At 44.4% G+C, this 24,785-nt stretch overlaps 1 protein-coding gene across 1 annotated transcript in view; it reads left to right on the top strand.

Annotated features, from left to right (window-relative positions):
* REXO1 (RNA exonuclease 1 homolog) overlaps positions 1-24,785 on the top strand; it is a 1,041,135-nt gene that overhangs the window by 580,802 nt on the left and 435,548 nt on the right. The window contains exon 8 of the mRNA XM_069649491.1: positions 2,531-2,644. Coding sequence (XP_069505592.1) covers positions 2,531-2,644 — 114 coding nt within the window. The remainder of the gene's footprint in view (positions 1-2,530; positions 2,645-24,785) is intronic.

Raw genomic sequence — 24,785 nt, 5'->3', positions numbered from 1 at the left:
TGGGTGTGTTTTTACATTTAAATTTGCAAGTCAAACCTGGATGTGTTTTGCATTTAACTTTGGCCATTGATTGAAACATGCTAGCCCAGTGACAGCTCTGTATCGCTGTACTTTCTTTCCCTCTGCCTCCTCATGGCGCTGTCTGTTTCTCCCATCTGTTCTAACTGCTTCTCTATCAACTATCCTTCCCTTCTCACTAAGTCTGGAAAGAAGTTGTTTAAAAAGGATATCCTGGCCTCAAATCCTGGTCTCCCTATTGCTGAATACTTATATAGACAGAACCTCACTGACATCCTCCTTGTTGTTCCTTCAGATCTATGGACCCCCCCATATGATCTCTGTGTTCTGGCCTGTCTCCTCCTCTCCCATTGACTGTGGCACTTGGTGGGAAGTCCTCATGGCGTCATTGGGCTCCTCCAGAGTCATCCTTATTGTCTGCCTGAACGGCACTGTCATGGTCCAAGGTCCTCAGGCCAATCTCCTCCTCTTCGATAGGTGGTTCTTTCGCCTCATCAACTTCCTTTCATCTCTGGCTGGCACCTCCTCTCATTCCTTGGCTACCTTTACCACTCTTCCCTCCTCCTCTGCCCCTCTTCAGGCTACCTTCACAACTCCGCAGGGCGTACCCCTGATTTGTACCCCTCCCCGGAAGGTCTTTAAGGCGGGCAATCTTCTTCATCTTGCCACTCTCAACTCTTGCTCTGCTGTCAAACACTGCTCTGACATCTGCCACTTCCTTGAAGAATTGGACCTTGACATCCTTGGTCTTACGGAGACATGGTTCACGGCCAGCTCTGTCACAAGCTTTGACACTCTCCTCCCTGATGGTTACAACATCTTCTACCCACCCAGATCTGACTGGCCCGGAGGGGGTATAGCCCTGATCTTTCCCTAGTGGATTCCTGCCACTATCATTCCCACTCAGATTTACTCCTCTTTTGAAGGCCTTGCCTGCAGGCTCTCAATCTCTCCTAGCCACTCTCTTACTGTTGCTACTCTCTACCGGCCCCCTGGCCAAATCACCTCTTTTCTTTGAGTGGGCTGACCTCTCCTCCTCCTCCTGACTTCTACCACTCAACTCCTTCTCCTTGGTGACCTCAGCATCCACCTCGATTCCCCCTGTCCCTCATCTCTGCTCTTTTGCAACCTTTGCGATTCCCTCTCCCTCTCTGTCCTCCCTTCTGGCCCGACGCACTGTGCAGGACACACACTTGATATCCTGATCTCCTCTGGCCTCCCCCTCTCTGTCCCTCTGACCACTCTTCTCTCCTGGAGTGCCCACTGCCTTCTTTCCTCTCATCTCTCACCCCCCCCCTCCCCAAGCCAAGCGCACCCAAACACTGCCACCTACCTTCTTGGACATCCGACCTATGAAGCGTGTCTCGGTTGAGGCTTTCGCTTCTACCTTCTCTGGCTGACTCACACCCGGACACAACCATGTCACTTCTCTACTCTTCCATTTCTGATACTCTTGATGCCCTTGCCCCTGTCATGAGGATCCGCTTGAAGTCCAAAGCCAAGTATAATTCCTGGTATGACTCAGACCTAGCTACACGCAAGTGTAGGGCGGCTGAGAGGAAATGGAGGACTTCTTGTTCATCCTCTGACCAACTAGTCTGTCGCCTGCTCCAAAGGCAATACCGAGACTATCCGCACCAAATACCTTCCGCTATCCCACCGTAAATACCTCCCCTCTCGAGCTCTTCGCTCCTCTACCTCTAACTCCCTCAGGGTCAGTCGTTTCTCAAAGAAACGAGCTGGGGGTAGATCTGTCTTCAGCCGGGGCCTCCCTCTGGAACAGCCTTCCTGCCACTCTAAAACTTGAGAAAAATCTCCAGTTACGGAAGCACCTCAAGACCTTCCTCTTTGCATCTGCCTTTGCTACCCCTCTCCCTTGCTGATCTGCTCTCTTGGCACTGTGCATCTGGCCACCCTCCGTCCCCTTGGCCCAGTTACCTGCTCACCCTGCCACCCTTCTGCACTGCCTCCCGGCCACCCCTTGCAATGGGGACACTATCTGTACCCATAGAGTCTCCCATCCCCCATGTTCTTCTTTCTATGCACTTATCAGACTTACCCAGTTCTGCTGCCGTAAACGCAGCACTTGCCACTTGCTGGCTGCACTACCCCTGTTTATTGCTCCATTATCTACTTTATTAGTATTTATTATTATTTATTTCTTTATCCTCTGCACTTTCCACTCTCCCCCTTCCATGCACTTTTCCCCTTTCCCATGCACTTGCACGATCTCAATGTCACTGGGACTAGTAAAATCGTTGTTTTTTTCTCCCCTGTTCCCCTCTCTTGCCTTGTCGCACTCTGAAACACTTGTGTACGAGCGCAAAACAAATAAAATATTATATCATATATGCTGGACAGTATCATGGGTTCATTCGGTAAATTTTAGATGAAGCTCATTTTGTGTGCTATTGTATTTTGTTTGTATTGCGGCATCCTCACAATGGTAATGATTCTTGTTAATCTGCAACCATTTGAAAGCATGTTATTTTCTTTTATCCTTTTTTCATAGGGACTGAGAACAAGAAAACTATTTCGCATGAAGCAATGCTGGGAGGAAAGCTGGCAGCCAAAACCAGCTTTTCTTTGAAACGTTCTGTGAGTCTACGTGAGGAGGATTTGAAGGGTAATTGTCCAGATTCGCTTGTTGTTAAACATTGTTTGGCTTTCACCATTGATCACATTTACACTTGTAAATCCATTTGAAATTGAATCCTAGTTAAAATTCCATTGCAATATGCATCCCAGAGTTTCATTGCATTTAAAATCTTGAGCTATCCTGTAAATGGATGTGTTCTTGTGGATTACATTTGACACCTACACAAATGTTTTTTTGGTCAGATTTCATTCTATGTAGCACTACAGAACAAGTGCTTGTCACAATTTCATTCGAAAGATTCTACCACCATAATTGTTTATATTGTGTTTCTAGATTGTTTTCTTCATGGCAGTTAATTTTCTTGTGGTGAAGAGATGTCTGTTGGGTTCTTCATCATGAATTTGTATTCATCACCTTAAATTATACCTTTTTGTATTGAGAAGTTCTTGTAACATCCTTCAAATTTGGGAAAAAAGGTTCCGGAAATCCTTTCTACGTTTAAGGCTGGGACTTGCTCAGCCGTTGCATTTCAGTTTGGTAATGAGTGTGAGATCTCTTGCATTTCTCTCATCAAAGTGAACAATGTTGGTTTAGAATATGAAGATTCAATTATTAAGAGCTTTGATTACATGTGTTGGGGAGTTTCACCTGTGGTAGGATGGGAGAATACTCGCTCTTAGATGTACAGGGCTCCAATTCTTAGGTTTGGCCTGAACTACCCAAAATGTTTGGTAGCTATGGTCGAGCAGCCATGCTTGGTTTAGGGGAGAGAAGGTCTCTAGGTAAGTACTAAGACATCAGAGCACACTTATACTCAAGAATACACTTATACTCTGTAGGTATATAAAAATATGGTTATTTATTATAAACCCTAAGGCAACTAACACTTTATTAGGATTTCAGATAAGTCAACGTATTCACACATATACAATAAGACATTGGTTGAGCATTACTCAATTCACTGGTAGATTTTAAGATGATAAACCGGCAAGTAGTCAGAGTAGCATTCAAGTTAGCAAATACATTTTTTAACCAACATGCAACAGGGGTGCTGGTAAGTAATTTCTAGGTAGCCTATACTTTAGAAAGTTCATCGCTATCTGGGGATTAGAGTCTCGGAGCCAGTTGGGAAGCTGGGTGACCAGGTCCCGTGGACAGAAGAACAAAGGAAGACAGATGCTATATGTTTAGCAGGATTCTTCAATGTTGCATTTAGGTAAAATGTTTAGTATAAAGAGGATTCAGGGAGGTAGGATAGAGCCCTTGATGGATTGTAGCCCACAAGACTGTTGTGCTTGGACCTGGGAGACCTAGGAGAACACCAATGGGTTGTCTACCCCAAATTGTCTCAAGAAGCTCAGGAAGGGTAGAATCAACACAGCAGGCACCCAGGTAAGCACCTAGGAGCAGGACAGTACCCTTTCTTCATGAAGAACATTAATGTCACTGGCGGGCCCTCAAGATGAGGCGACAGCATCTCCTGTTCGCATTCTGGGCCTAGAGGCTGAAGAAAGCACTTTTGGCAGGAGCAGATGGTCAGCTTCTTTGTATGGGATGCATGTTGGGGCTGATTTTCTATACTTTGGCCTGGTGGACAGATGTATAGAGGGCCAACCTAGTATTGTGACAGGGACAACTGTGGAAGCTGTAGCCAAGGTAGCAAGGCGAGTGGTCTAGGGTAAGTCTCAAGAGGTGGTGAGCATGTAAGGGGTCCGCAATGAGCATATAGAGTGAAACAGTCAAGGAACATGCTTGGACAAACAGGTATAAAAAATACTTCTTTACTTATGGCCAAATAACACAGTGAAAAATGTCTACTAACAGCTAACAATATCAGACGTATGCACAATACATATCAAACCCCTGAAAAGGAAGGGGTCTTTTGTCCAAAAGTTCAGCAAAGTTCCATACAATTTTGTGAAGCTGGAAAAAATGAAGTTAAGGTATCTGGGCTCCAATGAAAAGTTCGAAGTGCTAGGGTACAAGTTAATCTATTTAACCAACATGTCCCTAACGTTCTGAGTGCTTGGCTTTGGCACTGCTTGTTCACACAAACATATACAAAAGTTTATAAAAGTTATTAAAACTTTGAAGAGGGAGATGGGGGTGCAGATAAGTATCACTACAACTCACTTCCTATACTCGGATACTGGGACTTGGCAGGCCTGCTGAATAGGGTCCGGGGTTGCTTTTCCCAGCGTCCGCCTCAGCCCTTGATCCCAGAGGGGCTGCAGGTTCGAGCACTCCTCCGGTCAGTAACTAATGCTGGTGCAAGGTCTTCCAGTTGATACATGCAAAAGAATTCGATGCAGGGCCCCTCTCAGGACAGGACTGGATGCAGGGAAGCAGTTTCAGATGACTAGCACCTATGCACGGATACTCAAAGGGATTAACTTGCTGCAGTCAGACTTCCCCTCCCCTCTCGGGTCCCCTTTATGCTAGGACCGCGATATTTCGCAAGGTAAGTCTTATGGCACACACTGAAGATCCCCCTAGTTCCAGGCCTCAACTTGGAATGGCAACATCTACAGCGCGGTGGCCCAAATTTAGTGCTGGTCAGCCACCTTGTAGTCTAGGAGCACTTCTGAAGGCTTTTCTAGGACTACGAGCTGACATTGAGAATGGATCTTCCCTATTTGTTTTTCTTTTTATTTCTTTTTATTTCATTGTTTTATTGGTTTATTACAAATATTTTACAATTAGCAAAGTTAACACATCCTTTAAAAAAAAGAAACAAGGCGGGGAAAGGAAGATATTCAATACAAAAATAAAATCATTTAAAATTATAAATACAAACTGAATGCCAAGGGGAAACACAGGAGGACACAATTTCCAGCTGGCATCAAGTCCCACCTACCAGGCGGTTACACACTCTAATATTCGCACAATTTCTGCAAAAGTCCTTTCTTTCTACATGTCAGACCCACATTTCGCCAAATTCTTTCACATACATCCAACCTAAAAAAGAACACAGGGCAAGAAAGCCTAGGCCCTCCAATTTGAGTAGCTTCAGATAACAAAATGCATTATCCTTCGTCCTGACCCTGGTCATCATCCTGATCTTCCATCAAGCCCACAAGATGTTTGACCACAGCAAATACCAAGGGTAAATGGCTAGCCTGCAGGAATCTCTGCCACCATTCTTCCCTAGACAATGTACGAGCAGTACTATTTTATCACCCAAAAACTGGGTACGCTGAGCGGTCAGACTTATACAGGAGGTTTGGAAGTGTTTCAAAGATTTACAGAATCTACACCTCATTTCCATGGGGGGACAACTACTTTCGGGCAGACATGACCTCTTTGGTGTGATAGAGGTTCAGCCAGACTCTCAAGAAGCTAGCCCTAATCACTGGACAAGGGCATCTTTCGAGATATTTAGGTGTAACCCTTAATGACTTGCATTCAAAAGCATAGTCTTTCATCAAAGCTAGCCCATTCCGCTTTGAGTAGTTATACAATCCTGTCTACCCAGTTTCTCTTTTACAGAAACTTGGTTACATAACAAGGCTTCCACACAGGAATCCAAGTCTCGCAAGACAGTTACACATTTCAGTTTCCATAGTTTTAAGTGGTCCGGGCTCAGTGATAAAGGGTTGTTGCCCAGAATTCTCAATTGTGGGACTGTAGAAGAGAGTAAGCTTTCGCGGAATAAAGATAGATTTCCACAGGCAGACAGAGTATAGAGGCGGCAAGCCCAATTCAAATCTTATACAGGATGCCGGTAGGCTTCTCGGAAGCCGTAATATTCACTTCCAAAAAGCACCCTCTAATGTCTCCCATATACGGCATGTCAGGTTCAAAGCTGATCCAGATCCACAGGTTATTATCGGGATCACCTTTTGCATATAGAAGATAATCAGAGGGATCAAAGAACATTTTCCATACCGCCTGTGCAGAATCAGACACCGCGAGGTAAGGTTTTTAGTCTTAGATCTTAACAACTGTGCCCAAGTACTTTCTGCTGCACTTTGGGTAATGCAGACTCCCAAATAGATGATAGTCACCGGATTCCATAGGATTGCAGTTTAGGTACCATTTGTAGGCTCTTGTTTGCTTCCCTCCCAACCTCCCATTGAAAAATCAGGATTTTAGTTTTCCCAACGTTGACTCTTCCTTTATTTAGGGACATATTAGAATCTAAAGCATCCAGGCGCCTTTGTAACCCAATTGGTGTTCGTTCAATCGAAAGAAGGTCGTCCGTGTAGATGATCCACAGGATCGGTATCCCATTAATTTTAGGAGAGAATCCCCGGACACCATTTTGCTGATCACCAAAATAAGAGATGTAATAGGTTGAAGAGGATCGGAGCAAGGGCACACCCCTGCTTCAATCCCCTAATGCGCTCCGATAAACTCCCCTCATGGTTTAGGCAAACCTGAATTGTGTTTTGATACAATGCCTCCATTAGCTCAGCCAGATCTTTCGGGCAGCCCCACTCCCTCAATTTTGCCCACAATCGTCCTCTGTCCACACTATAGAAGGCTTGCTCCAGGCCAATTGAGGCTACATATAATTTTCTGTTCCCCCTCAATGGCCTGGAGCTTTAATAGATTTAACAAAAATAGATTCAAACTGGTAGCTATGCCTTTAACAAAGCCGATTATCTGGGATCTTGATGGCCTGAATCTCTAACCCATTTTGTCAGATGACCCAGCAAGATAGTAGCAAAGATTTTCCCCAGGCCGTCCAACAATGCTATAGGGCGGTAGTTGCCCAGGTTTAACCTAGATCCTTTTTTAGAAATGGGGACTATTACTGCCTTTTTCCAGCTAGGCGGGATCTCTTTTTCTCTCAAGATTTGGTCAAAGAGAAGATATGCAAATTCAGACCATTCCTCCGCTGCCATCTTGAAAGCATAGTTGGAGGGCCCTAGATGTACTAAATCCTATAATGGCATCAAGTACTTCTTGTTTATTCAAATTCCAGGACCATTGATCAGCAGTTCTATGTCGAGGAACCGGAGGATCAGCGGGGTTGGAGGAGCAGAGAAGCCCAAAATGGGGAAACCCATTCCTGCTTGGCCACCATTTGCATTTTCACTTGTCAGTAGCCTCCGGTTTTGAACTCCTCGTCAGTAGCCGATCCCGCTTACCTGAAGAAACTTGTCCCAGCGACTCCATCATTCCGGCGCTGCATGTCTTCTAAACACAACCACCTGGGAAGAAGAGAGAACAAGACTGCATTAGAGAGCATCGAATCACATTTGCTCCCGAATGACAAAAACCACAAGATCCTTACCTGGTGAGTCGTCTCCAGGTCAACACCATTTCGGAACTTCACAGAGCTTGACGAAGAACGCAGTGGCCTGTGAAGGATAAACACAGGTAGCAAAAAGGACAAAACAGCGCTGCGCATCGCGCGCCGGACAGATTCACGCTCACCGTGCCGTCACTAGTAAGCTTGTGCTAATCGCCAATCTGCACGCCAACGCCGAAACATCTTCCATACCTAAAGGGAAGAGAAGGAAACAGACATTATTCTCTAAATACAGAGGGACAAGAAAGAAAGCGCTAATTACAAAGACTGTAAAGCAACAAACCTACCTTGTCAAAACAGAGTCGCAGCAGGCCTGGACTCCGGCAGGGCTCACACCAGTGAAGTTACTTGGTCGCTGCACGCCCTCCACAACTACGCGCCCCTGCCACGAGGAGCAGGATGGAGAACGGACCTTATAAAGAATCAAGGTTAGGAGCAGACCCCGGGGGAGGTTTCGAATCCAAGGGAGGTGGGAAGGGACACTACAGGAGACAGTCAAGTCTTGAACCCAGTTCTCCTGTACTTCAGGCCCCACCTTCATCTGAGACATCACCCAGGGATCGGGGAGAGGGTTCGAGGTGCAAGTCACCCCACCAAGGCTGAGTGGCGTCTCTGTGGATATCAGGTGAGCATAACAGCGAGATAAGAACCTGCAAGGGACTAGGGGACTTCTGCCCAGCGTGCCTGCAATAGAGAATGGTCCCTTAGATGGGACTCCAGGACCACCAGCAACATCACTCTTTCCTGAACATTGCGAGAGACAAAGCGATAATCGAGAGCTGCTTTCGCTGTATCTCGACTCCAGGTATGTTTACCTGGGATATCGCCTGCTGTGTTATTATTTAACATAAGCAGGTCTATGGCATTCATTTCCTGGAGCCAATCTTTAGACCTGGCTTTACCAGCCATATTCCTCCCATTCCTCCCATTCATCCCTGATTCAAACCCCGGAATACTCACACAATTAAGATTAAGATCACCCATTAGTAAGATATGGGGGGTCAACATTGTTCAGTCTGGCCTTATCAATTGCCTTCATCACAGAGGCTATGAACCGATCACAAGAAACCTTCTCCGGGTTCCAATAGACATTACTCCATACAGATATTATGGGGTCATGGGAGGGCCCAATGGGCCATTGGGTCGTGATGACCTGCACCCAAGGTTTGGGGATTTGATGGTTAAGAACTCTTATATGGGTGTCCGTCTTCATGAGTGTCAATAGGCCCGAATAGGCATGGCCACTTTGCCCCCTTTTACCTGGAATTGAAAGGGCTGTGTATTCATCACAAACCGGAATATCTCAGAACAAAGTTTCCTGGAATAAAAGGACATCATAATGGGACCAGTCTACAGAGGCATTGTTCATAAGGTGCAAGAAACCCCATGTATTCCAGGACCCAATTTACAAGCTGTCCACCCCTAACTTTGCTAAACATTAGGGCTTTTTTTCAGGCTTTAAAGCTGCATGGATCCAAGACCAATCCTCTTCCATAGTGGATGGAGCCATCATTGGAGATCGAAATTCCACAGCCCTTTTACTCTGAGGCTTCCTGGAAAAAGTAATTTTCAGCGGGAGATTCGACTCCCGTACAGGAGACACTTCTTTCCATGCCTCCGTTCAAAGTTCCTTCAGATCTGTGAGTCCATTCAGGATGAGGAGATTCTTTTGCTGGAGGTAGAGATAGATCAATGCTCTGGGATCGGAAGGCCAGGGAGGAGTTCCATAGAGATGTCATGACCTGATCTCAGATGGAGCAAACCCAATCCATTCTGTTTTCTTGACCAACTCTACTACCTGAATATCCTTAGAAGACCAGGAGCGCAGGGCTGGTATATGATGGAGGAGAGCCTTCACATTTGAACGATTCAGAATCGGGCGATCACGTTCAAATTTGAACCGCTCCAGTGATAGTATTTGGGGTAACCCCTTCGGTATGTCTAGCTTCACCATCCCAACCCTTCCCCCCCCCCCTTGTGGCATTTGAACTTTAATGAAAGGGGGAGGCTTCAGCCAGTCACTTTTTCTCCAGCGAAAACCTTCTTGCTTCCAGAGTGAAGGTTCCCATTCCCCGACACAATATCCACAAATCAGAATAATGGACATACCCCAGTAGGGAATGAGACCAGGAGATGGATTGCAAGAACAAAGTTATATGATATAAATTGTGCACGCAGAGAACTCTTCTGCCTGGAGAGTGCTCTGCCAAACATTACACGGGCAGCATATTATGAAAGAGATTATCACCACAGATGACTACATATTACAAATACACAATAAGACACAATTGGCTCGAGTCGTCGGGCCGTATAGATCTTTAGGTGTCAACAACATGGGATTGGTTGGTGCTTAGGCATCACTCCCGCTGATCGTGGGTTAGCTGGGCTCATCTTTGCAAGATGAAGGTCAGACCAGCAAAAATGACACTTTCCCTGACTAACTGATCTTTCAATACCAGCATTTGAGAGCATGAGACAAATGACACTTGTAAAGTCAGGTAGGAATGTGGGTGCTTCCCAGAGTTCATAGACAAGTTATAGGCAGGCATTGTACCCTCTGCACCCTGCTACCCATAAACCTAGAAACCCTGGCCCAGGTGCCCACCTTGGAGGTTTTGATCTACCCAATGCCTCATGATACGAATAGGCAAGTGTTGAAATTAGAGAGAATATATGTGTCTGGGGACAGGGCTCTTGTGGGTATCTTCGTTTGGCCACTACAGAAGATCAGATGTGTATCAGTATCAAAGAGCAGATGAGTGAGCTAAAGACTCTGGGTAAGTCTCTTGTAACCAGGACTAATGTCTGGCAGAGAGACTCCCAGGACCCCCCTTGTCAATTTGCATATTCAAGTCACTTTGTGTCTCACCCTAAGTTACTAGGGGAATCCAGACGTGGACCCCTTGCTCACTATTCTTAGAGAGGCACAGCTCCTCCCTACTGATGAGGTCCAACCAGACTGAAACACGTGTCTGGGGATGCTGTTGGTACTCTTGTTCAGAGGAGAATTGCCTAGCATTTTGGTGCTGGACTGCCCCAGGGCAGGACAAAGACTGATATGTTTGTGATATTTCTTCTCTGTGAAAGATAGTGAGCTAAAGACTCTGGGTAAGTCTCTCGTAACCAGGACTAATGTCTGGCAGAGAGACTCCCAGGACCCCCCTTGTCAATTTTCAAAGAGCAGATGGGCATGGGCCTGGTAGGTTATAGATTAGCAGGGTGGGCATCAAGAGACATCTCTCCCCACCCCCGTCAGCACAAGTGAAATCCGTATTGCAGGAGTGGTCTAGAGGGGCGGGATAGACCACCTCTCTCCCAATACATCCACCTTTCGTTACTCCTAAAGTAACAAATATCCTCCTCCAGCACATCTACATTCCTCTGCCCTTTTTACAGCTTCATCCCATGCAGGTGCACCATTTATTGGCATCCATTCACGGCACACACTTAAACTTTCCCCACGCTGCGCATATTCCTTGGGAGTACACATCATATAAAGGCACCCTCCATTCCTGCCATGTCAACCCACACTTCCTTGTGGTTTTCTAAATCTTGGGGCTGCTTGATGGTTGTGTGTCATAGAGGATTTACTATATCCCCTGAGTGGTAAATGGCCACCAAGGGATATTTGGGTTCATCACTTTCCATCCTGTTTGTATTTGGGCTACCCTAGTATCATGAGTCATTTTCCCATTTCTATTTGGATTGCCCACAGTCACCACCATCATTGCACTATTAGGAATCCCCTCTTCACAGCATCGTACTCCCAGTTGGCACACACAGAAGATCATCAGGAGGAAGACCATAATAGGAACCAGTAATTTCATTGCAGTCCCGAGCCATGAGGGTACCTAGTCGAATGCCGCACTGAACCAGTCACTAGCTTGAACGCCACCTTCTTTCATTCGCACTCCAAGTTCATGCACTGCTGATATTACATGCGAGTGTCCCATGTTTAGCATCTGACGAAGGCACGAACGTGCAACATGCACTCCTGATTTTTCTGCAAACACTGCCTTCCATAGCCCTTCCATAGGTCGAGCACATATCAATTCTGTATTGTCGTCAGTCTAAGTGCTCTTAGTTCTACCTTTTTATTACATTGAATCCTTCTATGTCGTTGGCTAACTGGATCAGCTCCCAACGCACTGAAGCCACTTGGCGTTTGCTCTTGCCTGGGTGCTGGGGATAAGTGATGCAAAAAATATCTCTGCAGAGTTGAACAGTTTACACTGATCAGGTATTTGCCCCAGGTGGTTTGAAGAGTCTTTCGGCAGGTAATTGGAGGCTCTCTTTCTGCGGGACACCTGATCTTGCAGCTTGTCTTCCTACAGCACGTCAAAGATGGGGGGGGGGGGGCTGTTCACTTGCAGGCTTGGGTGCCAGTGCCGTGGATTGGGCACCCTCTCACCCTTGATGTGGTCGTCTGGAATCACCAGCAGAGTGCAGCGTTGCCAGAGCGTACAGTGGCCCCTCCATGATGTTGGGAGGTGCAAGTATTCCTGTTTGCCACACACCCAGTAGTGGTCCATCAAAAGAGTGGTTCCTTTTCGCATATTGGGTATTACGAGAGTTCTGTTGCAGCATGTGTAGGAGTCCATGGGTACTCTTCCCTCCCCCTGAAAGCACAGTTCATATTTTTCTTCATGCTGGATCTTGATTGGTTATTCGAGAGCTGTGACCCATGTTAGTTTCACGATGTATTGAGACCATATGTGGGAGCATGTGTCCTCCATCTATTTTAGTTTTTTGTCCGATAAGCCACGTAGCGCTTCTGCCTTGCACCTCACTGTTGCATCTTGCCATTTATTTTCAGTGAACATTGTCCCTTTTATTGCAAGGAATGGCTCTTTAAAGCATGTTGGACCTTGAGGTTTCTTTCTTCTTGCACAGCTTTTCATCAGGAGGAAGCAGTTGTAAGTTTACGGTTTGTGCCTGGAAGGTGCTCCTTATTCTGCATAGTGCGAGATGAACAAGATACTGGGCTTCCACTAAGGGGGATTCTTGTGGCACTAAAACCTTGTTTCCCTGACGCATGAGCCTTCGGTGAACACACATAGCAGCTACCGTTTGTGGCCTGTCTCCCTGTGGTGCTCATGTCAGAGTACCTGGTCCGGATGACAAAGATCCTCCACCTCATCCAATCCCAACCTATGGTATGCATCGTATTTTAATTCTTTTGTTTGCCGCTTCTGCTTGCGTATTGACTTATTTTTGCCTTTTGTACCTTTTACCATCAACGCTGGGAGTTTTGTGTGTACTTAAAGCATGGGGACGATAAATGGGAAAGAGACGACCCACATCAGATATTGCATTGGTATCATTAATCTGCCAGTATTGAGTGTTCGAAAGTGCTTCTGACATGTCAGTAGGAGACAAAGTATATACACTATTAACATTTTAGGTAGGATATCTGGTTGTGTACGGGTCATTTGGTGGTATTGTAAACATTATTGGAGTGGAAAAAGTCATCATATACATAAATTACATTTTTACTTTCATTCATAGCAATTGGCCCAGGCTGTGGTGACACCTGTGTACGATTCTTGTGTAGTAATGTTTAAGAAAGTATTATGGTCCCATATTAAAAGAGAATTAAAAAAAATTAGTCATGGGCGCCCCTCTATGAGAACGAACATGGCAAAAATGCCCATGTGGATGTGACAGACTGATATGCAAATGGATATTTCCCATCTGTGAAAGGTACAGTGAGCTAAAATGTGGCTGAGGACTCTAGAGTGGGTACCATCCCATAGAACAGGCAATTTTTGCCATGTTCGTTCTCATAGAGGGGTGCCCATGACTAATTTTTTGATGGTCCCATATTAGTTTCACACCATCCCATATCAGTCTGCTCCTTTCTTGTATTAGTTTTCCCCCACCCACAACTTCTTTTATATCTCCAATAATAAACGAAATGCTCCAGTACATCCCCAAACACAATAATATTGTAGTGGCACTTATACTATTCCTACTGCTATCTGACTGATTTTAACCAATGAGCTACTTTCTGCCATTGTTGCACCTACAGAGTGGGATATAAGGGGTTAAACATACTTTCAGTCTATCACCATTTTCAAATATTAAAAATACAGGTGCAATTTTGTGGAAGCCAGAGAGAGGGAACATAAGCAGTACATTATTTTTAAAGACCTTTGTTTCTCTGAACCACTATGTTGCTATTGCTCAGTTATCTCTTATGTTATTATACAGTTTTATCCTGTATTCATTAAGGAGTTGCTACCTCTTCATTTTGCTGCAGTGTTCCTGGTGTTTGTTAGGCATAATCCTGTGCAGTTCCCTTGGGGAACACTGCAAAAAGATCAAGACTACAGGAGTAAGCAGTAAACCCAATTGGTTGCAGTCTGTACCACCCAGATTTACCTGGTGGCTGTGGCTGAGCAGTCAGACCTCTCTCAAGAAGAGTAGGGCAGTATGTAGAGTATACACAATAGGGCTAAAAACACAGTAGAGCAAACAAACACTGACCAGAGCTTTGTATCAAAAGTACATAATTATTTATTTAAAACACACTTTAGGCAATACACTAGCACTCTAAATCAAAAGCAAGTTAAACCACAGTCAGGTAAATTATAAACACCTCCCTTGATGACTATTAGACAAGTCAGAGTTAAAACACCACTATTTGTTAAAATAGATGTGAGCGCGTAACCTAGATGGCACTCCAATAGTTAAGTTAAAGGGAGAGAAAAAGGCAGGGCATAAAATTAAAACAGTTCCCAACACTTTTAGAAGTTCAAAGCAACGGAGTAAAGGCAGTATACACTGTAGAGCCAAAGTTCATAGACCAGGCCCACTTTAAATGGAGCAAAGCGAAATGTGCCCAAGATCACACAGTTTAAAATGCACTAAAAGTCTTTGCAGAATGTTCAAAAGAGGTTGGGGTGATTCAAGAAGTAAAGTTAGAAGGTCTGGGGCCAACCCAGTTGGAAAGCCAAGGATTTAAGGGTCACCTTTAGCAATCCGTGGAAAGGGAGGCCAGGCAGAACACAGTACCGTAAAGGGAGAGGAAGCTCCAGCGGTGGCAGTTGTTCCTGGCAGTGGTTGCAGTTTGTTGTTCCGACCAGGGGAAGAGAGGATCTCGTTGAGGAGGAAACTTGGAGTCGGTGCACTGCACAGGGATGAAACCAGCCGCGGAGTTCGTCGGTTAAACGGTGCATTCCTTTTATTCGCGGTCAAAGGGGTGAAGCTTGGCTATCCGGCCGCCTGAGTGCTTGGCACGGGCGATCCGACCAAGAGACGTCTTTGGAAAGCGAAAGGGTCGAACTGGTTGATCCCACCAGCTCAAAGGAAGAAGACTCGTCCAGCAGAAGATCTTCTCTTGTCGTTGGGAAAGTGGTGAGTTTGTTGCAGCAGTGCTCCACCGGTGGTGTCGTCGTTGCAGATGGCTCAGCTTCTTCCCTCTTCGGATTGTTAGGTCCTGTGGCGACTTCTGAAGTTCCAGTCCCAAAAGACCTGCTTTTATGCAGAAAAAGCCCCATTCAACAGCCTAGCTGTCAGTCAAACATGCTAAGTGGTGAGCTGGGTGGCTCACCACTGGGCCAATCAGAATAGAGTGCGACTTGAGTTGCTAAGGCAACGCAGTCCAGGGTGCCAATTACCCTCCCCACACATCCTGTGGAACCCAGACAGAGTGGCACCATTTAGAGGGCTTCTGTGGAGAAGCCCGCCAAAATAGTGGAACAAAGGGTCCGACCTTGGTTGGCGTTAGAGACGGACACGAACGCCATTTTAGAAAAGAGTTCTGGCAAAAAGACCCAACTGTTCATTTAATATTAAATAAATAAACCGGCGGTATCTTTAACATTGCACCAAAAAGTGGTGCGTTTAAAATCAATGGGAAAATCCCATAGGAAATATTCCGGTGGAATATTTTGCGTAGTAACCACTGCCACCAGCCAGAAACTCGACAAGGGGGGACTGGACAGTGCCCCTTTGGAAACAGACCCAGGGGCAATCGAATTAACCCCTTCCAGTACTTCCACAATATGATGGTTTGTACTGGTTCTGTTCACAATTTTGGACTAGTAAAGTCAATGGTGACTTTATATGCCCTGGGAGACAGTAGTCAGTCCCAGGCTATGGAGTCTGTTGGGGTATGTTTGGGGGTCACTACGACACCCCTGTGTTACTGCACTGAGGGTGCTGTGTAACACATACACTAAAACAGATGATACCCTATGGAGTAAAAAGACCACATAGCCCATAAGCACACAATAAGTCAAAGACATACCTCAAATCATGCCTAGGAGTGGGAGGAAAAGAGTCTCACTCTTAGCAGGAGAAAAAAACAAACCCCAAAAATCCAGCGAAGCTGCTGGGGGACTTACTTACTTAGCTGCGCATTTGGGAAATTAGCCTTATAAGAGAATTCTCCCTAACAGTGTTACACTGTGATGCGACTTTCTAACATCTGACAGGTGGATCCAGTTTTTCAGGCCCTTCATCTTCACTGCCAAAGGTGTGCAGTATAAACCCTCATAAGGGCTGTGAAATCTTGGACTGTTCCACCTGCGTACAAAGCTGCGGACATATGTTAATTCTCCAAGCATTAAAGGACTTGATGGGCTACCTGCTGAAGATGTTGAAGTATCCGTTTCATTTTCTCTTGTGAATGCTGGGGCTGTTTGTTTTAAAATCACCCGAACTGCCCTTGTAAGCTGCGCGAGGTATTCCTTAAATTCCTCTCCCAGCACTGTGGCACTTCTATGGGCATCGGACATTCTTCTTACCGGGGACAAGGACATTTGCATTAGTCGCCCAGTTACTATTTAGTGGGGGGACAGATGGTGGTCCTTACTGGGTTGAGTACACAGTTAAAATAAAGCCTGTGGGAGACAACCCAATTATTTTTAAAAGTGTGGCACAGTTTGGACAACCTACTTTTAAGGAGGTCATTGATAATATTTTTTCTACCATTCCGTTCACTTGCAGGTGATAAATTGAACACATTTTATTCCCAATAATATGGTCACTTCTTTGAAAGTGCCATTCATGAAATGTGTCCCATTGTTGGAGCGTATGACATTGCATGTGCCCCAACGTGGGAACACTTCTCTTACTAGTAACTTAGCTGCGCATTTCGCGTCTGGTTGGGCACAGGGTCCAGCTTCCAACCAGCAAGAAAAAGGACAAACCAATACTATTAACTACCTAGCCCCATTGTACCTTTCTCCCATGTCTGCATGATCAAAGTGCAGTTCACGGAAAGGTCCGATGGGGCCTGGCAATGTTCCCAGCAATGTCCTTCCAGAGTCATTCCAGAACTGAATGTATGGCATGTTATGCACTCAATTGTCAATTTATTAATGTATTCCTGGAGGTTCGGGAAGAACCAATCCTCTTGGATGTCTGCCACGATGTGGTGTTCTGATGTGTGAGCTGGAAAGTGCAACTGTTCAAACGCTATTTGCAACAATTCTACTGGCATCACTACTTTCCCTGTTGTGCCCTGCCTCCATAGGAGGTCTGTGGGTGACTGTGTGCAGCCCCGTTTTGCCTGTAGCTCTTGTTCTGATTGGGGTGCTGTGTTTCGAAGTTCTATAATTTGCACTGTGGGGAGGGAGTTGTAGCCTCTGTTTTTGGGCTCCTCTGTTCGTTCTTTCATCACACACTCGGTTACGAAGTCTTTCTGTAAGTATGCTGCATGTTTTGTTGCAGTATTCGCTGCCGCATTTCCCTGTGATATTTCGTCTTTGTTATTAGTATGGGCTTGCATTTACAAGGGCTACTATTGATGGTTCTGCAAGTGCCTATATCAATTAATTTAGTAATCCTGCATGTTGCACTAGGACCCATCTGCTCTCCTGAACCCTATTCTCCTCCATCTAGAGAGTCCAGCATGTACCGTGGTGGTTACATATGCTGAATTTGTGTATATTGTCACTACACACCCTTTGGCTGCATGGAGTGCTTCAATTAATGTTACTAAATCGGCTGCCTGAGTTGAATAATGCATTGGTAATCTCTTCTGTATCAGCACCTTGTACTCCCCTTCCTCCAACCTCACCAATATGCTTTTCATGGACGCTGAACGATCTACAAAATATACTTCTCCCTCACTCAAGGGAAGCTCACTTGCTTTCGGAAGGTCTCTTTCTCCCTCATAAGTGGCACAGTCATGCGTTTGCATATCTTCCAATTTACATTGCTCTGTGAGGAATGTGGCTGGGTTCACCTTTTTACAACGTACCACATGAATGCATGGGCTTGAGATGATGATCTCATAGACAGTGACCCTTTGTGTGGTGAGTGCAGACTTCGATCGCTCAAGTATGGCAAACAGAGTGTTCAACAATGTTACTGAGCATCCCATCACAATTGTGAAGCTTTTTTCAATCGCAAAAGCAGCTGCAGCAAGAGCAGCCATCTTCAGATTTTTACCGCACGTTCAATAGTTGGGAGTCCTCGTGCTTAGCTCTCGAGTTTTTACTGCATTTTTCATATATTTTGAAGAGTTTTGCTTTATTTTTCGGTCAATCGAGCCTTGTGCTCCATCGATAGGGGCATATTGGCCCTTGTCTATCGTCCCAAAAAATGGTCAAGTAAACCCAGTGATTGACATGTAGCTGCAGCTGGCAATTGAAGAATCCATCGGTCAGCGTCTGGACTAGATGACAATCGCCGAATGGCACGATGTACCTGTTTGCAAAGCATAAAAATAGAAATGTGTCTCAGTAGCCGATCTTTATTACAATTAATCATTTTCTTTATTAGCGCAGAGGTGACACAATGTGAACCGAGAGAATACAACGTGGAATATCAAAGTTCTTCGCTATTTACTTCCGAGGATAATGCAATGGAGTATGTTGAGCTTTAAACGTAATGCGTAAACTGAGGCAACAATTCGAGGTGCACACACAATGTAATGATTTATTAGCGTAGAACCAGGGGGAATCCAGTAGTGGTCTACATTCGTCTCGATGCTGGCCTGCCCATGTGCCCGGTAGATAGCCCAGCACACAAAGGTTGTACTAGCACTTCATTGCAATATGCCACACAGAACGAACAAGTACAATGTAACCCAGCAATAACGGTCAGCTATTCGTATTTCGGCTAGTTCTGGTATAAAATCGTCTAAAGAGAAACGTACATTATATTCAGCATTTCCATTCTCTTGGCGTAATGCAGACCGTAATGCAGACTCCTCTGTTTGTGGCAACGATTTTTCATAAACTGAACTTACATGTAACTAGGTCCAGTTTCGGAATGGACAACCTTATCATATCATACGTTATTACACCCCCACCCCCCTTCAATTCAATCCCTTTCGGAATGGTCCCTGTCTCTCAAGGTCAAAAAGCAATAGATCCTTATACTGTGTGCGGGACACGTGGGCCTCCCAGCTCCCAAGCAAAAATTCAAAGCTGATGACCTTCACTCACAATGCACATACATTCTTACTTTACAACATCCCGTGTCAACGCATCCATGAGAACATGAATTTTGAAGCACAGGCCCTTGAGGAAAAAATTGGGGGCTGTCACTGCTCATTGTTCGTGGCGCTGCTGAGGGATAAGGGAAACTTGCCACTGACAGAATGCCCCCTTCTCCAAAATTATAGTCGATGTAACACAAAAACGGAGTCAAAGTGTGTCTAGTAATAGGCCCACCTCTGCTTATTTCATGGCCTCCTATCCCATGGCATGTTTTCACAGTCAGTACTTCTTGCGTGCCTAGTATGTTATGTAGCCTAGGTCTAATCCCTTTTTGTGTGACGAGCAGATATTCAGCTGTTTGTGGAACTTTATGGCAAGGCAACTGTCAAAACCCAAAGATTCTTACACACTGTTATCCATTGGTCATTAATAAGAAAAATGAAGGTCCCACAGTAGCTCGACTAAACTGTGAAATGTGAAAGCAATAGTAATAATTGTACTTTTTTAAAAAAAGAAAAAGCAAACTAAGAGGATAGATTTCAAAATACAAATTGCATACTTTATTTGGACACTTTATAAAAACATTTTTGGCAAAAATAAAAACAGATGGTAATCATTTGTACCAGGATTTGAACTGTTCAACGAGCTCTGCTTTGGGTGGACATGGCACGTTGGCAATGTTTTGTGGCAATGTATGTGTGCTCTGAAGAGATTTGTGCGCAATTCCATGAGTATGCATCTCTACGACATTAATAAGATCTTTCACAAAATCGAATTCCATTTCCTCATACTGGTTTGACAACCCATTTTTTGCTTCTTTTTGTAAAAGCCATATTGTAGCGAAGCATCCCTAATTTCCTGCAGTCCTAGATTGTTCACGGCCTAAATTCTCTTTATGCGCTAATACCGCTAGTAAAGTCCTAGATTTCATCCCTTGGATGCCGAAATGCAATCTCTTTGACCTGTACTTTAGGCACATATTGTGGAACACCTCCAAATCTCCTGTATGACAGAATTCTGTGAGTCCCTTCAGATCTCTTTGTAGAGTTTTATCAAACACGATCTTCTCAAGGGCTTTGTGTGGAGGTGAAGATGGGATCAACCACTTCTTCTTCCGTGCCTGCTCTGGGGACAAAGGGCCATGTTCACATTGGTGGAAATGTTGATTTTCTGTCCAGTGGTGAACGTTGGAACAGCGGTGCATTAGTGACCGCCATTTTTCCAATAGAATCGCCACAGACCCATCACATGTTTTGGTTCTCCACCAAAGATGGTTGTTGAACAACTGGGACCATTGTGAAATACTTTCCAAACCTTTTTTTTTCCCTGCAGCCGAGATTTTTTTATTGATTGATTTGGCAACATGCCATACATCAAATTGATGTTTAATATTTGGATACTGCTCTCTCATTGTCTTGGATATTGAAATGTGTCTGTCCGTGGCTATGAGATCGATTTGCATTCCCCTCGATTGTAGATAGTCCAGTGATTTTATAAACACCAAGTTTCTCCATGGCCACTGAGGATTTACATTGGGACACCTGCACGACCACCAAACTCACAATTGTCTTACTTTCCATGTCCTGAAAATGGTATGTGCAGTACTTAGCAGAAAATCCGGGGATGTCACACTGTCCATCGCCGGCTAGCCTGAACCGTTTGTCGGAGAATGTACTTTGAATAGCCAATTGTTCAATTTTTCAAGCTTCACTAATGGTAGGGAATAGATAATCATGTTGGTATTTGTAGTATTGTGTTTTAGAAATGAAATGCAGTCCCACAAACTGAAAGAAACTGGATAACTTCGTGAAACTACAGCCATTGAAAAGTAAAGCTGCTGCACATGCACACAGTAGATTGCCAGCTGGCAGTTTTTCCCAGCATCGGTTGAGCGGACCATGAAAATGTTTTATGTAACTTTTCACAGGTGGCATGTATTTTTGAGGTTACTGCCTTGTGTTAGACGAGTCACGTTCACCAATGGCTTCCCACATACTTCCCCTCCCACTGAATGCACACATTTCAGCCTCTTTATAATCTCCATCAAGCTGCTCTTCGAATACTATGTATTTGGCCTGTTGTTTCGGACTGAACCATTGTGGCCATATCAGCCAAACTGGACATACTGTAGTTGATATCTTTGTCTAGTTCGTCGGTCAATAGTGTTGATGCTTCAGTCTCTGTCATTTCAACATCTGTTACTTGACCATGGATAGGACAAAACATCAATGTCGACTGTTTTTGGGGGGGCATTTTTTTGGCGGGTGTCGATTGTGTCAAGTGCTCTGCGAGTAATGTAAAACTATTGTCTATAAATTCAATTTCATCCTCATCTGGCGGAGTCGCCGCATTGTAGCAATGATCCAAAAACACTTTGCTGGATTCGCCGGTCACATTAAATTCATTTTCTGGCCATTGGACAAAGGCATCTCGAGTGTGAACACACTGCGCCTCAATAGTTGCTCCATGGTGAAAACAGTTTGGCAAGCAGCATCTGCCATTTGTATTTCTGTCTGTGTCTGCATAGTCCTTACTCCATCAGGAAACTACAGGACAGATAGGCAAAGGGATGTTCAGTGTAAATCCAACATACAGTGTTGTACAATTTACATTAAAAAAAACATGTAAACAAGGCCTCAGCACAAAACAATTGCCAAAAATATAAACTGTTTATAACTAACCTTATTTTTCTTTCTTTTCTTTGAAACCTTTACTCTAAAATCACCATCAGCAAGCTGGCGCACCGACTCAGATCCACATGCCTCCTGTTCAATATACGGATCTTGTATACATCCCTACAAAAAAGAGTATCCATTTAAAATAAGTCATTTGCATTACACATAAAATTAGACCGACTTTCTTTCATTTGTGGGTACTGTCAGCTCGCATACCTCTGGGTCCGGATCAACTACAAGGACTGGCTCCGGATCAACTACAAGGTCTGGTTCTGGAACAACTACAAGGGATAATGCCATTGTGGAGGATGCTCCAGCATCTCCCTGAAACACGATACTTGCATTAGTATGGATTAAAATATAGGAAACTGGACACACAACTTGGAAAGCCGAGAAAGGTAAATATCAATAGCAAAGTACGAATGAAACATTGTGTAAAACAATTACACGATATGTAAATATGATCAGATTAGCCAGTTCAATTGAACTGGCAAGACCCATACATCTGGATCAACTATGAGGGATGTTATTGTAGAGGACGCTCCAGCATCTCCCTGAAACACTGTACTTGCATTAGTAAGGATGAAAATATTGGAAATTGAACACACACATTGGGACGCGGACAAAGGTACATATCAATATGAAACCACGAAAAACATTGTGTAAAGCAATGATACGTTGCGAAAATATGATCACATTATCTCAAATTCCATGCATAAAACAAGTATGTAACAGAATAGCTAAGTAAGATTACCTGATACGCGCTTAAAGTGGTTGATGACTCAAGGCAAGACATGGATGTTGAATCTTGTTGCTTCATATTCGGTGGATAGTCATGGAGTTGCAAAGGGAAAGTATTATTCGATTTGGAAATGCCAACATTAAAAAGTGGCATCTAAGGAGACTGAAAACAAGAAAATGATGCTCATGTAAATGCATAATATAGCATAGTTATCTGTGCTCATAAATCAATTTTCTATGAGGGTTCTCAAAAACAAGGACTGATGTTAAGCAAAATGGTCATTATTTAAACAGCTATTCAATCATAAAAATATTGAAAGTATTATAAGTGACATTTACACCGAAAATACAGGTGTAAAGCTAAATCCGGAAGCGTGACTCACCTGTGGCGGCATTTTCATGAACAAAGTCGGAATAGCGTTTGGGAGCAATTTTCGAGTTGTTCTCAGTTGATTCTTCTTTGTGTACAAGGATGTGTCGTACATATTCGGGGTAAAGTGCAGGCTGCAGATGCGGTATCGATGACCCCTCTTGTCCTCCAAGACTTGTTTGACTCTACTTTCAAGCTCTTCCGGTGGATATCCGTAATATCTGATCCATTCTCTTATTCGATCAACAGTCTAAGGGAATACATGCATTGTAATGCCTTCAGATGTGTCATGGGTCTTCGATGGGCAACCGAAAATAGAACATACAGGCATTGTTGTAAATTCTGCAAACTAAAGGTCAACATTATTCGAAAATTATTTTGCATACAAATGTGAGAAAGAAGGAATTGGACTGTACATTGTTCATTGCACGCTTTCTTTTGGGCACCACAGCAAGTCCAGTGCAGTGTGGGCAGCTGTATTATAGGATAACTTTCACAAACAATTCAATGATGTGTTGAAAATCAGAACATGTTACTCGTCCCTTGAATGTACTATCGTGCATGAAAAGGAAACATGCTTATACTATAGACACGGTCCGCGGAGGATGCAATTCGATGCCAATTGACACTGATAAAAATGGATATATCGATAACATAACAAAAGAAACTCCAGTCAATAGCAATGAGACAAATTAGCATAGCACTACTGAGTACGTTACTTCGAAATAGATATAAATTTACAAATGAAGGAGATATGATTAGCATACATGCCCTTACCTTGACCAACAAACAGTTAGATTCAGCAAGCAGAGTAGTTGGTGGCAGGAGAACAGGGAGATGTTCACAGGTAGCACAATGACGAGTTCACTCGAAGCGGTACAGAAGTTCACAGATAACACGACGAAGAGCAGATTAGCTTCGGTCACCGGGCTTCTCAAGTAGCACATTCACGAGTTGACTTGCGTGCTGAAAGATGTTCTCATAAATATCAAGTGGTATATAAAGAATTACAAAAAGGCGTGTGTTTGTGAATGAATGACGTGTATATGTTGTGGTATTATGTGGATTGCAGGGGTGCGGCCTGCTTGAAGGGGAGCCTGCTTGGAGACACGGGGTCTGAGGAGGCCTTGTGAACAATGACCCCTGCGCGAAAGATAGCTTTGAAGTGTACACGGTGTTTGGCACCTTGGCCGTTCGCGCCCCTGACAGCACCCCTTGGCAGCGCACATCCACTGGTGAGAACTGCCTTTGATAGTGGAGGGTGGATGGATTGGCCTGGCGCGTGCAGACAAGGCACTGGAACACTGCGGAATGGAAACACACTTGATTCACTTAAAAACTGAAACAACCATTGGTAAAAAATTTTGTTTTATTTTGTTTCTTATTTAGATGGCACAAAACTACTAAACATTGTAAAGGTCTGGTTGCAGCACAGCGAGGGAAAATACCCTGTACTGACCGCTGTCACTGGGGAAAGTTTCTCTAATGGCACCAACGACACAGGCGGGTATTACTCGTCGAACGTGGTGTCGAAGCCTCCCATGAAGCCATCATGTAAACGAACGATAGGCCACCAGCCTGTACCACCTGTGAAAAAGAAAGATATAAACTGTTTTTAAATGACAAATATAAGGGTATTAAACCTTAGTTGTCAATGACAATTCTTGTATCCAATGGCATTTTTTCCAGGACAAATGCTAACTAGACACTGCACAATATTGAA

This window comes from Ambystoma mexicanum, chromosome 1p (assembly GCF_040938575.1).
Source record: "Ambystoma mexicanum isolate Mex_15411 chromosome 1p, UKY_AmexF1_1, whole genome shotgun sequence".
Taxonomy (NCBI): Eukaryota; Metazoa; Chordata; class Amphibia; order Caudata; family Ambystomatidae; genus Ambystoma; species Ambystoma mexicanum.
The sequence above is the reverse complement of the archived record's forward strand: the minus strand, read 5'-3'. Positions and strand labels throughout refer to the sequence as shown.